The sequence below is a fragment of the Apium graveolens genome, chromosome 8, assembly GCF_009905375.1.
Source record: "Apium graveolens cultivar Ventura chromosome 8, ASM990537v1, whole genome shotgun sequence".
Lineage (NCBI taxonomy): Eukaryota > Viridiplantae > Streptophyta > Magnoliopsida > Apiales > Apiaceae > Apium > Apium graveolens.
This window is the reverse complement of record NC_133654.1, coordinates 258,664,875-258,680,245: the sequence shown is the minus strand read 5'-3', so window position 1 is coordinate 258,680,245 and position 15,371 is coordinate 258,664,875. Positions and strand designations below refer to the sequence as shown.

Sequence of the window (15,371 nt, the reverse complement as noted above, 5' to 3'; positions counted from 1 at the left end):
TGGGGTTGTAAAGTTTGTACCCCTTTGCTCTTGCATCATAGCCAACATATACATACTTCTTACTTTTGTAATCCAACTTTGTTCGTAGCTCATCATCGACATGTGTATAAGCTACGCTTCCAAAAACACGTAAGTGAGTAATAGATGGTCTTTTTCCTTTCCATGCTTGTTGTGGAGTCATGTTTTTGACACTTCTTGTTGGGCATCGATTTGACAAGTAAACGACACAATCTACCGCTTCGGCCCAAAATTCCTTAGGCATATTTTTGCTCTTTAGCATGCTTCGAGCCATGTTAAGAATGCTTCTATTTTTTCTTTATGCGACTCGGTTTTGATGAGGTGATCTTGGCACCATTGCGAGTCTTCTTATTCCGTGATCTTCACAGAATTTCAAGAATTCATTTGAATTGAATTCGCCTCCTTGATTCGAATGAATTGCTTTCATTTGATATTTGCTCTCCTTTTCAACATGGGCTTTGAATTTTTTAAGGCATTCAAAAACTTGAGACTTCTCTTTGAGAAAGTACACCCATGTCTTGCGGCTAAAATCATCAATAAATAATAAGAAATAATGATTTTTGCTAAAAGAAGGAGGATTAAAAGGCCCACATACATCCGAGTGAATAAGTTCAAGCGGCTCCTTTGCTCTTGTCATGGATTCCTTTGGAAAAATCCTTCTTGATTGCTTTCTGAATAGACATCCATCACAAACTTGATTTGGATGATTGATGTGAGGCAAACCATTCACTATGTGCTTCTTAGATAGTGAATTTAATCCTTTATAATTTAAGTGTCCAAGCCTAATATGCCAAAGCCAAGAAAAATCTCCAACATAAGCCTTTAAACATTTGGACCATTATTTTCAATTTTGAGAATAAACATACGATTCTTGGTCATAGGCACCTTAGCAATTAAATTATCACAAGAGTCTCTCAAGTTAAGAAATTCATCTTTCATGGTGATGGTGTAGCCTTTCTCCATTAGTTGGCCCAAACTTAAGATATTATTTTTCATACTAGGCACATAATAAACACTTGAAATAAAATCATGATCTCCATTTTTCAAGCGAATTAAGATGATACATCTTCCTTTGATGGGCACTCCCAAAGAGTCTCCAAAAGTTACTTTACCATTCGCATTTTCATCGAGATCCGCGAACAAGTTTTTATTTCCACACATATGATAGCTTGCCCCACTATCAACATACCGTAGATTGTCTCCATAATTTTCTTCTTCTTTTTGTGCTAAAAGTAAAGTGGGCTCATTGCCTTTGTCTTCTACAAGATTAGCTTTCTCCTCTACTTGATTTCTTGAAGTGCGGCACTCAGAAGCATAATGACCAAAATTTTGACAATTATAACACTTGACATTTGATTTGTTATACCTTGAAATAAATCTTCCTCTTCCACGGTCTCTTCAATTTCTTGTCTCGCACACTGTTTCATCCTCTTAATTTTCCTCTCTTTGTTGGCCACGTCCTCTTCCTTGTCCATGTAAGAAGCTTCGTCCACGTCCTTGGCCATGACCACTTTGACTTGTGTATCTTCCATCATTATTTTTAAAAGATAATTTTGCTTGCAAGGCTTGTTCAATTGGTTCATTCATTTTTAACATTTTTTCTTCATGGGCTTGTAGTGATCCCAAAAGCTCATCAATAGTCATTTCATCTATATCTTTAGCCTCGTCAATTGCCTCGACTTTATAATCAAATTTAGAGACAAGTGAGCGAAGCATTTTTTCAATAACACGAACATCACTTACCTCTTCTCCATTACTTTTCATTTGGTTGAGAATGGTCAAGACCCTTGAAAAATAATCCGAGATTGATTCAGATTCTTTCATTCGCAAAGCCTCAAACTCGCCACGAAGTGTTTGTAACCGAAGTCTCTTCAGTTTTGCATCTCCACTTAAAGAAGAATTTAGAATATCCCAAACTTTCTTTGATGTTTTCGCGGAAGCCACCTTTTATAGAATAGAATCATCCAAACATTGATGAATAATCATAATCGCCTTTTGGTCCTTCTTTTTTTGGGCTTGTAGATGATCTTTTTGAACTTGATCCAAACTTGCTTCATCTTCGGGCACCATTAATCCTTTCTCCACAAGTTTCCACACATCATTTTCTCCAAGGATCACCTTCATACGAATGCACCAATTCTCGTAATTATTTTTGGTGGATTTTGGCATTTGCCATTGAGACATTCCATTTTCCATGATCTCCTTCTCCTTTAACAAACACAAGTCTTCTTTGAAGATAAATAGAACCTTTGGCTCTTGATACCACTTTGTTGGAAAAAAGGATCTCACTCAAACTCACACAACTCAAGATATTTAGGAGAAGAGATATTTTATTTAAATTATAATGCTTGAAAATGACTTAATAACAAATGAATTGGTACAAGGCTTTATATAGGATTCTATGGAAAATTCTAGACACTTACTTAATTGCTAGAGTTCAAAAGACACCTACTAGAAAACTCTATGGATAGTTCTAGAGATTAGACAAAATCAAGAATAATCTAGAATAATCCTTACACTTCTATTATTTAAAGTCAAAATTATATTTTATTTTTAACAGTAGCAAATAACAATGACCTTGCGAGAATGATTCAAAGCCTCCAATATTTTTTATTCACTTATTCAAGAGTATAGCTTATAAAGTGTGGTAGTTTAGGCCGACCAGGACATCTTTGGAATTGAGAGCTCTGAGTACTTTCATGTAGTCTATAGTTGCAATATTAGACGTTTGTCACTCTAGGAAATTTTTGAAGTAGAAAACATAGTTGGGAAAATATAGGAAGTAGAAAACATAGTTGGACTAATGCATGACAGATCATGAAAGTCAATTATAAACAAGGATTTATAGATAGGAAATGAATTATACCATTTACAATAATAATTAATCAATATTATATTCAAGAAAAATTTATAACTATAACTAAGTAATAATATGAGGATTACAATGCTTATAAAGGATTAGAAACCTTAATAAATAGCGTAACAATCGCGTAACAATTGGACTTTATAATAAATAACAAACTTAATTAATAAACTACTAGCCCATATATAAAACATATTGGTGAATACAATATTTATATTTAAACAAAATAAATATAAACTAGTTAATAATATATATTATTTCTTTGTTCTCGTTCCTCATCATTCTCCCCTTTTAGAGAAAACTCGACCACGAGTTTTGTAAAAATTCATGAGGTTTTCGAAGTATGTTTAAATGTCTATGGCCTGACAAGTAAAACAAAATGCATGGAATACAAGCATAAAATATGATAAATAAAATAGATCGGATAAATATTACAAGAGTTCGATAAATAAAGTCTCGAAAATAAGATAAAGAAAACAAGCCACGCAGGGCTGAAAAAGTGCTAAGGAGCCGAGGTGCCCTCGGCATCCATATCATCATCCCCTCCACTCTCGCTAGATGTCTCTGTCGTTTTGGAGGAGGAGGAAGACCTATAGTCCTCGGCAGGTCTGGAAGAAGACTCGGGAGGAGGAAGGAGCGGATCCTGAGGAACATGATCTGAGGCAACTACTCGGGTATGAAACCTCTGTAGCAAAGCCTCGTCATCAGGGCAGATATAATCTGCCGGGTTAATAACAGGACAAGCCTCGTTCACGATCCCAAGGGCCGTGTCCCAACCAGTCCTAAAAAACCCGGGAAAGACTGAGTCATCCCTAATCCTCATGGACTGGGCAAACTCCTCCGAGTCCAGGTAGTTATCTATAGCTTTCTCCTTCTCCGCCCGAATTACCACCAGCTCGGCGTTAGACTCCCCGAGTTCTTCCTCCTTGCGTTTGAACTTCTTCTCCAGAGTAGCATACCTCTTCTGTTGCCTCCGGAGGGCATTGTCGGCCTTATCGGAAGCCCGCTTCCATGCCTCACAGCGCCTTGAAAATAGGTGTTAGACTGAAATAAAGCAATTAACAAAGTATAAGGCAAGAGAATGCTACAAGAAAGAAAGATAAGTTCAAAAAAGAAGAGGCATACCGAAGCCAGAGACTGAGCTCCCATGAGCTTTATCCTCTCAAGATCAGGGGTGGCCACCACGTCAGTAAAATCCTTGGGATTCATGCCATGGTAGGACCAATCCCAAGCATGCTTCGTGGATCCAACCACGGTATCCCCTCGGCGGAATCCTCAGAGAGGCTGGAAGGCACCTGTAGCAGCAGCAGCAGGAACAGCAGCAGTGATAGGAGCGTTGTGACCCTCAATTCCTTCAGATGAAGCCTCCCCCATAGGCTCCTTGTGTTTTCTCAAGAAGCTAGGCTCCATGGCCTTCCCTCGGGTGTCCAGGACTGCAAGGCGAGCTTTTTTCATCTTAGCAGTCTCTTCAACGGGAGGAACATTGTCCTCGTTAATCTCCTTAGCAGCTGCAAAACAAGGAAAGAAAACAAAATAAGTGGTGTTAATAATGCATGAAATGAAATAAAGTTGAGAAGGGAAGAAAAATACCCTGTTGAGAAACAGAGGATAGTCCCACGTGAATGAAGGAGAACTCCTCCAAGAGAGTCCAGCTGGTAGTAGTGTCGTCATCCTGAATAAGCTCATTATAAATAATAGTTTCCTCAGGAGTTAAGTGAATGGATTTGAGGCTACCATCACTGACCTTCCCGAAGGAAGATCAGAAGAGTGTGCCCCAGTCACCATTCTCCCAACGTAACCCAACGAAACTATTCCTCCAATTTTGGTTGTTATCAGGAATGGAGGCACTGTTAAAGATATGTTTACTTTTGGACCTTTGCTTAACATAGACCCAACCACAAATACTAGAAGAGCTATTATAGCACTGAAAGACCTTCCTAAAAATAGCTACAGAAAGAGGAAAACCCTCCCTAAGGCAGCAGACCATAAAATATAAAATGTTCCTCCAATCATTTGGAGGAAGCTGACACGGATTGATTTGTAAATCAGATAAAAGATGAGGAATGAAAGGGTGGAAAGGAAACCTAAGCCCGGCATTAAGGTCATTTGTATAAATAAAGAGGGTGTCGGGTTTCCAGTGGCAAGTACTGTCACCACCAGAGACCGGAACTAATCTAAAAGGAGGAAGGACATTATATGTGCATTTAGTTTATCGAAATCAATGTTATGCCAAGTGTTACAATGATTAAAAGAATCGAGATGTGCAGTAGAGGGATATTCATCCCCCCTAGTGTTAATCATATCGATTAAAGACATATACGAAGAACGGATCTCAATATCCTTACCTCATTTTGAAGCCGAGGCTATCTTGGCCGCCCTCTCGGAACTCTTGTCAGTCATTAGTAAAGCTGGAAAAGCCTGGAAACTTTGAAAGGAAGGAGGATGAAAACTGAAGGAAGGGAAGTGTAAAGAGAAGGTATTTGGGAAGAGGAATGAGGGATGAAATGAGAGGTGTGAGGATTCCACTCTTATATAGGCACAAAGAAGGCTAGTTGGGCCTAGAAAAGCCCATTTGGGCCTAAGAAAAGAATGTTCTGGAAGGATCCAGAAACGAAATTTAAATTAAATAGATATTTATGGAAATTTTTGGAAGAATCCAGAGAGAGCCATAGAAGTTCTGGAAAGTCAGAAATTTGAGCCAAAACCCAGCTAAAAATAATGGGCCTGAGTGTGATACAAAATGTTAGCCCAAATTAAATTGAAACGAGCCTAGAAAAGGGCCTATATAATTGAAGTTGGAGTCCCAGGGATAAGGCCCACTATATTTAAAAAAAGGGGAGGGGATAAATCAGGCCCATGAAGCCAAAACCCTGTTGAAAAAATAGGCTCAAGGATCAGCCCAACAAATTCAGCCCAGGTGTAAGGGCCCAAACCCAAGCGTACAAAAAAACGTATATATTTCTGACCTGTTCGACCAGAAAACATGAAGAAATCCTGGTTGAGTGGCCTGAGGTCGAAACCCTGTCGATCAGGGGTAAAAAAATGGCTTTAATTCGACCAGGACTGGGACCAATTCGACCATAAATTCTAAAGGATTCCTAATCGAAATCCTCGAGCCCGAATTGGCGTCGACCTGAGCAACGAAAAAGGGGATAATTCGGTCATTAGTGGAAATCCTGACCGAAAATCCTGATCGAAATGGAATCCTGGACGAAGGAAGGAAATCCTAATCGAAATAGAATCCTAGCCGAAGGAAGGAAATCCTGATCGAAAAAAAAAATATAGGAAAAATCCTGGCCGAATCTCGACCAGGATTCTTGCTCGAACACATCCTTCTTGAAAAGCCTTCGACCAAGGCTGAATTAAGGTTAATTCGACCAGGATCCTGGTCGAATAGGATTCCTGGTCGAAATTTGTATAAAAAAAAGAGGGAAAAGAAAGAAAAATAAGGATAAAGCCCAGAAATTAAGGGAAAAATCTAGAAAATAAGAATAAATCCAAGAAATTAAGGGAAAAATCCAGAAAAATAAGGATTAATCCCAGAAATAAAGGAAAAAATCTAGAAAATAAGGATAAATCCCAGAAATTAAGGGAAAAATCCATAAAAATAAGGATAAATCCCAGAAATTAAGGGAAAAATCTAGAAATTAAGGATAAATCCCAGAAATTAAGGAAAAAATCCAGAAAATTAGGAAAAATCTAGAAAAATAAGGATAAATCCCAGAAATTAAGGGAAAAATCCAGAAAATTAGGAAAAATCCAGAAAAATAAGGATAAATCCCAGGAATTAAGGGAAAAATTCTTGGAAATTAAGATAATTCCTGAATAAAAGGAAAAATAGTTGTAAACGTGTAGGTCGCTCCACACTTTACGCAAAAACGAAACCCTGTAAGGGAATAAATAGACTTAACTTCTGCGAAACCTAATCAATGTTTCCCAAAAGTTGGGCGGCAAATGATAGGGATAAATAAATCTTGATTGTATAATTAAATATTGCATCGATTGTACAAGGTGTGGGCCGTTAGGCCTAATAAGAAGATGTATGATATTCAGACCACAAAGGTTACCACATTGATCAGGCCTGATGGACCAGATCTGGCCTCATGGGACAAAAAAGGCCCAAAACCCTGGATATTAATTAAATTTGTAATTAGTTAATAACGGAGAAAAATAGCTATTAAGATAAGTCCTTGTGGGGATGTAAATCCTTGTAGATTGGCCTCCAAGGGACCTCATAGGATAAGGAATCAGCTTCCTACTTCCTAGGACTCTTAAGTCTATCCTAATTCAGAGAGTTGACCACCAAGTCTCCTACACCAAGTCCAATTCAAGGAATCCCACATCTATATAAGGGGCTTCACCCCACAAATCAGAACTACATTTTTTTTGACTTAATCCTTGGCAATCAGCAAGGTACGTAGGCATCTTGTTAAGACAGATTGAGTCACGAAACACAAGAGCAGTCAAATCGAGCCTTGAAGCTCACGTTCCTTAGTACTAAATACAACAATTATATATATTAGTTTTTAATCCATAACAACTACTCATTTAGATATTTCTCGGAATCATTCAAAACATTATTTCTTTGCACAGTTTGAAAATAAAGACACAAAAAGACTAATATAAAAATATGGTCAAATGTATATTAAAATGAAAGAATAGTTGCATAAAAAACTACCATATGTATGAAAATTTGATGACTTATCATAAATACTATACATTGTGCTGAAAAAGGTCCCTATACATTGTGCTAAAAAAGATCCATTTAATACAACCGGTCCAACCAGTCCGTTGCTAGTATGCAAGCTGCTAAAAATTATGCTAAGAGTTTTTAATAATCTAAGAAAAAAATAGTGCCATGAAAGTTCTAACATATTATAATCGGTCCAATTTAACGCTTTTAGTCAGAGTAATTCTAAATTTATATTTGAGGAGGTAGAATAAACAAACATAACATATTTTTAAATAAGTGCTTTCTTATTATTAACGTTACTACTTTTATAGGCTTGTTAAGTACTTAAAAAATAATTTTAGCCTAAATGAATTCAGATCACAAGATCCCGAATTGTGATTTTGTTTGTTTAAGTAAAAGTAATAATATGATATATTATGCGATACTGAGATAAATGGTCAATTAAACATCCATCACATGAGAAAATGATCAAATTTTATAGTCTATCATTTTAAAATAGAATTTAACTAACAATAATTGAGCAAATAAAACTAATAAACAGTTTTCTATCATATTTTAACAGATAAAATTACAAAATAAAAAAGTCAGTTCGTATAGTTTAACCCTAAGAAATATTTTGTGAAATATTAAAAATCAAGAAAAAGAAATATTTAAGAATTTTTAATAAAACTTAAGCATTTACCTAGACCTAATATCATCAACTCGATCCCGAAGTTTGTCATTAAAATATATTTAAAATACTGTATGGGTCCAATATGTAATCAAAATTTTAATCTAAAAAGCGATATTATCAATAATATAAATTTAAAAATATAAATATATGTGTAATCAAAATTATAAAATGTGAGGTGGCTTTGTCAACAGTATAATTATATAAATATACATATAGATCGTGATCTTAAAAAGTAGCAATATAAAAAGATTTTAAAGAATAAAATTATAAATAAATAAGAAAATTATCCCGAGTAATTTAGGTTTCATATTTGAAATGGACATACTTATCTATAAGAAAGATTAACTTGGGCTTCATAATTAAAATGGATAGGTCCATATATAAGATGGTTCTAGATACATTGAAGGTCCATCTTCTAGAAACGGCCCATGAGGGTGCAACAGACATTTAACATATGTTTCCCTACCTCACTGCCCTATATATGAGAACATCCGGCCGCTTTTGGAGATAACGAAAGCCAGATTAAAATTTAGAGTATATATATACAGATCTTAGTTTCGTATAGCTTTTATAGGCTTTCAAGGTTAAGGCGGTTAACAAAAGCGATCTAATAGTAGATCTTAATATATGGCCGCTCAATTAGGCTCCGATGATGGTGGGGAGAACACATGAGAAGATGATCACCTACTTCTTGTGCCAAAAGGTACAGTTAAATACAAAATGGATGGAATTCATAATTAATATCATTTTTATCTATTATTTTACAGAAGAGTGACTTCTAATTCTTAGTTTTTTTTATGTTTGTATATATATCATGAATAGGCTATATAAAAGGATTATTTATGATACATCAAATGCTCTTAGTGAATGACAAAATGAAGGGAAGACTTAAAGGAAGCGCAAGTAAGATAAACCATATATATATATATGTAAACATTTTTTTATTTTTTTTTCACACACCTTTTTGATGTTTACTGATGTATGTTTAAATGATACGACGTGATGCTATCTATCTAAGGTGACTAGAAGGATCAAAATAATTGTGCCAAGAGGGAATTCAAATCATGATTAAGAGCTCAATAACAACCAGAGAAACAACAACTACACTCTGATCCCGAGGACAATCTTTAGATGTTATATGTTAGACCATTGTCTAATTTAATTAAAATTTTTTACATTAAGTAGTTATCAGAAAAAGAACACTGATATTGTAGAAATATTCCAACATTTTATGATGTTTTCTCTCAATTTTCTCTTGCTTTCTCAAACTTTTTAATCACCGCAAAAAGGCAAATAATTAATTTAGCTTAAAATATATATATATATATATATATATATATACCAGAAAACAATTCATAATACTCGCATTCTCATCTTTTTAGCTTATAACGTGTGCAATGCACCCGATTTTTTTTTAATATTTTAAGTATTATAATATTCAACTTTTTATAATTTATAAAGAAAAATAATCTTTAAATATAGCCCCTGAGATTTTTTCTAATTTTAATAATTCATTTAACACATATGAAACAATATTTAATTTAGTGATATTTTTACAATTAATATTTAACTAAAATTATTAAGAAAAGAATGATATGAATTTCATTTCAAATTCGATTCATTAATAAATCATACTAACACTTTGGGGTGTTAAACAAATTCCGAAAATTTGATATCTGTTCGAAATATCTGCATTCGTGTCCGAGAAAAGCAACCCCTGGTGGTTGAATATATAAAAGCAACTATTTTTGGTGGATTTTATAAAAATGACCGCATATGGTGGAATTTAGTCTCCAAAAAATTAACAGCTCCTGCTTTCCTCTCTTCGTTTTCGTCCATATTTTCTTTTTCTCCCATCTCCAATTATTTCCTTCTAATTTTCTACCATTTTTCTTCCTTTTCAATGTATATATATATCTTGGCCATTTAAGACGAGGATGTTTTATAAATTGACGGATAGATGGATTCTAGAGATACATACTTGCACAAGACATATCACAGATACAAATAATGCCATTACAACAACCAATAACACGAGGTCTGAAGAGAGTTCCGTAGAATTAGCGTGGCATTACAATGAAGTCAATGTGCACAGGACAAGTGAAGGACAAATCTTGCAGCTCAAGAAATTGAACAGGATCTAATTTATTGGTAATTTTGGGAATATTGCGGGAAGCGATGATGCCATCATGGAGCTGAATTTTAATAAAATTAGGGTTCGAGATTATGGAGAGCCATGACTTGCAGAATAACTTGTGAAGGTCTGATATGAACCGTATATAATATATATATATATATATATATATATATATATCTGTGTGTTTATATAAACTGGAGAACAAAGATAACGCCGAACTTAGCTTTTTATTACTACTAAGGTTACATTATAAAGACTTAAACATCAATGAATAATTGACTCCTACAAACTAGGATCTAAATAGAAAGTCCTGAACAGACTACATCACTAACATATTTATTCTGCAGCACTCCCACATTATCTCCATGTTGGGTTGCCACGACTTCCAGTAGCTAAAGACTCACACAAACACACCAACAGCTCTTTTGTTCAAATTAAATCCCAACAGATTCCCCCTTAATTTGAACATGTCTGAGCACAATTGTAGACTCCAAGCAAATTCCTCATGAACTCAAACTTCACAGCATCCAGTGGTTTAGGAAGTGAATCTGCACGTTGTTCTTCCGTTCTTATGTGCTTAACCTCGATCTCTCCATTCTCCACACACTCATGTATATAGTGATACTGAATATCTATGTGTTTGCTACGACCATAGAATATAAGATTTTTAGCCAAATCAATCGCAGATTGATTATCAATGAACAAAGTAACTGGACCAACATTAATTTTTGCAATCTGAGACAGTAGCCTTTTTAACCAAATTGCCTGGCATGCTGCAGCAGTCGCAGCCATGAACTCGGCTTCGCACGAAGAAAGTGCAACACAACTTTGTTTTTGAGACGCCCACGTTATCAAACTATTATTTAGGTAGAACACCATGCCTCCTCTGCTTCTCCTATCTTCCATGTTGTCGGCCAGGTCACTATCCGAGTATCCAATTAACACCTCATTCTCCTTATTATATAAATACATCATGCCAAAATCGAGAGTCCCTTTCACATAACGAAGTATGCATTTTGATGTAGCTTGGTGTAGTATAGTAGGCCTTTCCATGAACCTGCTCACAATGCCCACCGCATACGCCAAGTCTGGTCTGGTATTGACGAGATATCTCAGGCCACCAATTACACTTTTGAACTCAGTGGGATTTACTTCTGTACCTCCCTCATCCTTGCTTATGACTTCCTTGGGATGCATATGAACCTTAGTTGGATTCCAGTACAACATACGAGCTTTATTAAGTATTTTGTTTGCATAACCAGTTTGTTTTAAATAGATAGAGCCTTTTCCCTGCTCAACTTCTATGCCAAGGTAGTAGCTTAGCTTGCCTAAGTCGCTCATATCAAAGACTTGAGCCATTTGCTTTTTAAATTCTGTGATGGTTTCCAGACTTGCTCCGGTCACTAGAATGTCATCTACGTAAACGCCAATTACCAAAGCTTCATTTTCCACGCTTTTGGTGTAAACAGCTTGCTTCTATGCACATCTGACAAAACCCAATTCTTTCAGACATTTATTTAACTTTGCGTACCATGCTCTTGGTGCCTGACGGAGGCCATACAGGGCTTTAACAAGTTTATAAACTAGATGTTCCTTGCCTGTCTTAACGAATCCTTCAGGTTGCCAGACATAAACCTCTTCCCTGATTTCACCATTCAAAAAGGCCGTTTTAACATCAGGGTGGTGCACCTCCCAATTACCCTTTACAGCAAGAGCAAACAGTAGCCTTATTGTCTCGATACGAGTAACTGGTGCAAAAACTTCATCAAAATCAATGCCCTATTTCTGTACATATCCCTTGGCAATAATTCTGGCCTTATGCTTGAAAATCTTCCCATTTGTATCTCGCTTAATCTTGTAAATCCAATTCAGGTCAATGGGTTTACATCACGGAGGCAGTTCCGTTAGCTTCCAAGTCCCACTTCTTTCGACAACATCCATCTCAACTTTCATAGCTTCCATCCATTTAGTCCCCTGTGAAGCTTGAGTATATTTTGCAGGTTCATCTAAGCCCATCAAGTATAGCTCTTCATCCTCCAATTCAATGGGTTTACTTTCATTATAGATATCACTTAATTGCCTTTAATTTCGAGGCTCGACACTTGATTCTGAACTTGCAACAGAATCAGCAGATTTTGGTGACCTTTCTGTATCACTTCCAGAAATTATGTCAGACACATCATTAATTGTGGTATGGTCACTGTAGCCATCACCTTGGCTGGATGTTCCTTGAGTGGAACTTGCTGCGTCTTCTCCATTTTCATTGAGCTCATTGGATGACACCAAAGTATTCATCGCCACAGTAAATGATCCCAATTGTGCATTGATCATATCTTTCAAGCTTTCTGACCAGGTCCAAGCTTTCCCCTTCTCGAACACAACATCTCGACTTACACAAATAGTTTCCTTCTCTGGATCATACATTCTGAATGCTTTTGTGCCAGCTTCCTTTTCGAGATAGACCATTATCTTACTTCTGGAGTCTAGTTTTTTAAATTTGCAGTTGGAACCTTTACATGAGCCACACAACCAAATACACTGAGATGTTCAACATGGGGTTTTTCCTTCAACCATGCCTCATAGGGAGTAATTCCGGTTACAGCACGAGTCGGGAGTCCGTTGATCAAATATGTGGCATGACGGACGACTTTGCCCCATAAATAATTGGGTAAATTCTCTTCTTTCAACAAGCACCTCGCCATCTCAATCAAGGTTCTATTACGTCTCTCCACTACACCATTCTACTAGGGAGAGTAGGGAGCTGAAAAATGCCTGACAATTCCTGCTTCTTCGCAATACTGAGTAAATTCCTTGGAGGTAAATTCCCCTCCGTTATTTGTTCTAAAAGTATTGATCCTTTTTTCTAGACTATCTTCAACTAAAACATGAAAATGTTTAAACGCATCGAATGCCTAACTCTTATTTTTCAAAAGATATGTCCACATTACTCTGCTATAATCAATGATTAAAACAAATATATATTTGTTACCTACTGGAGTACATGGCGTGATAGGTCCACACAGGTCACCGTGGACTAGCTCGAGTGTCCTTTTGGCAGTGAAGCTTGATTTTTGAGGGAATACCTTTCTCGCTTGCTTCAACATTAAACGTCCGATGCACACATCATTGGTTGGTTGAATTTTAGGCATTCCAAGTACCATGTTTTGAGCACTCATAAGCTTCAAGGCCTCAAAATTGATGTGGCCCAAACGTGAGTGCCATAACCGATTTTCATTGTCACTCTTTGCTTTTTGTACAGGCGATTCGGCAATCGCTTTACCTTCATCAATAGATCACCCTCGTCTTCGTGCACCCAATGATTTTCACCTTTAATAATTATCCTATACCCATTTTCCGAAAGCTGTCCAAGGTTAATAATATTACTTCGAAGTGAAGGAATATAATATACCTCATTCAAAACTCTGATTTCTCCGTTCTTACATTTCAGAATTATATATCCTTTGCCCTTTATTTGAAACATCGATCCATCACCAAATTTCACCTGTCCTGTTACCTTAATGTCTATCTCTCTGAACTTTAAGAATTTTACAGTCATGTGGTTACTGGCACTATTTTCTAAGTACCACATATTTGACCCTATATCTTTCGTACCTTTGAGGTTTAACCTGGGCATTACTTGCTCTTTATTGATCATTAGTGATCCGTTCTTTCCTTTCGTGCTTTCCACCATCAGTAGTGCAGGTTCATCTTCTGGAATCTGTATCATATTAGCTTCCTCCTTAATTTCTTTATCTCGCCTGGGTTTCTTACATTCAACTGCATAATGACCATAGGCGCTGCAGTTGAAGCAGCGAACCTTACTTTTATCTCGAGCACCTCGATTGTATTCCTTACTTTTGTTCTTTTGTGAAGCATCAGCATTTCCTTTATTTGAGCGTCTCATCCATTCATCTCTTGTGAGCAATAATTTTCTCGCATCTTCCCTTTTACGTTCAATCCATTCCTCCCTAGTCAGCAATAATTTTCCTCCCCCTGTCTCGGTTTGTCCTTTAATTCTCTCCTCATGAGCCTTCAGCGACCCCACGGTTTCCTCCACTATCATTACATTGAGATCCCCGAACTGCTCTATAGTAGATGCGATTTGTAAAAATTTAGAAGGTACCGCGCGTAGTAATTTCTTGACCACATAGCTTTCTATCACTTCTTCTCCCAGTGTACGCATGTTTGTGACCAGGTTGTTCAACTTCATGGAGAAGTCATCCACCGATTCCGAGTCTTTCATTGTCATAGACTCGAATTCTTCCTTGAGTGTTTGAGCTCTTGCAGTCTTGACTCTCTCCGCACCTTGGTACAATGTCCTAATTGCCTCCCATGCTTCCTTAGCTGTCTCCTTTTCCGCAAGAGAAAGAAGCACGTCTTATGGGATACCCTGGTATATTGATGCCAGAGCCGTTTTATCCATCTTATCATTAACCGTCATTGATTTAGGATTCTTAGGTGATATTGCATCCCAAATGCCATGAGCCTGTATATACACCTTCATTTTCATAGCCCATGCTGTACAATTAGCTCTTGTCAACATGGGATAGTTCAAGCTGATCATTCCATCTTTGTTCTTACCCGTCTCCATCGACTGTGCCATAGGCATGTACTTGGGCATAAACAGATTTTTCTAGCTCTGATACCAGATTGAAGGTCTGATATGAACCGCATACAATATATATATAGCTGTGTGTTTATATAAACTGGAGAAAATAAAGATACCGCTGAACTTAGCTTTTTATTACTACTAAGGTTACATTACATAGACTTAAACAACAAAGAATAATTGATTCCTACAAACTAGGATCTAAACAGAAAGTCCTGAACAAATTACATCACTAACATATTTATTCTGCAGCACTCCTACATTATCTCCATGCTGGGTTGCCACGACCGCCAGTAGCTAAAGACTCACTCAAACACACCAACAGCTCTTTTATTCAAATTGAATCCCAATAACTTGCATCTAAACAATGATTTCACC

General features: G+C 36.6%; 1 protein-coding gene across 1 annotated transcript; it reads right to left on the bottom strand.

Annotated features, from left to right (window-relative positions):
* Positions 1-1,449: 1,449 nt before the first annotated feature.
* On the bottom strand, positions 1,450-2,214 carry LOC141680735 (uncharacterized). The gene is made up of 2 exons (XM_074486873.1): positions 2,056-2,214; positions 1,450-1,962 (listed from the first exon to the last, which is right to left on the bottom strand). The coding sequence occupies exons 1-2, from the start codon at positions 2,212-2,214 to the stop codon at positions 1,450-1,452; spliced, it is 672 nt and encodes a 223-aa protein (XP_074342974.1).
* Positions 2,215-15,371: the final 13,157 nt, after the last annotated feature.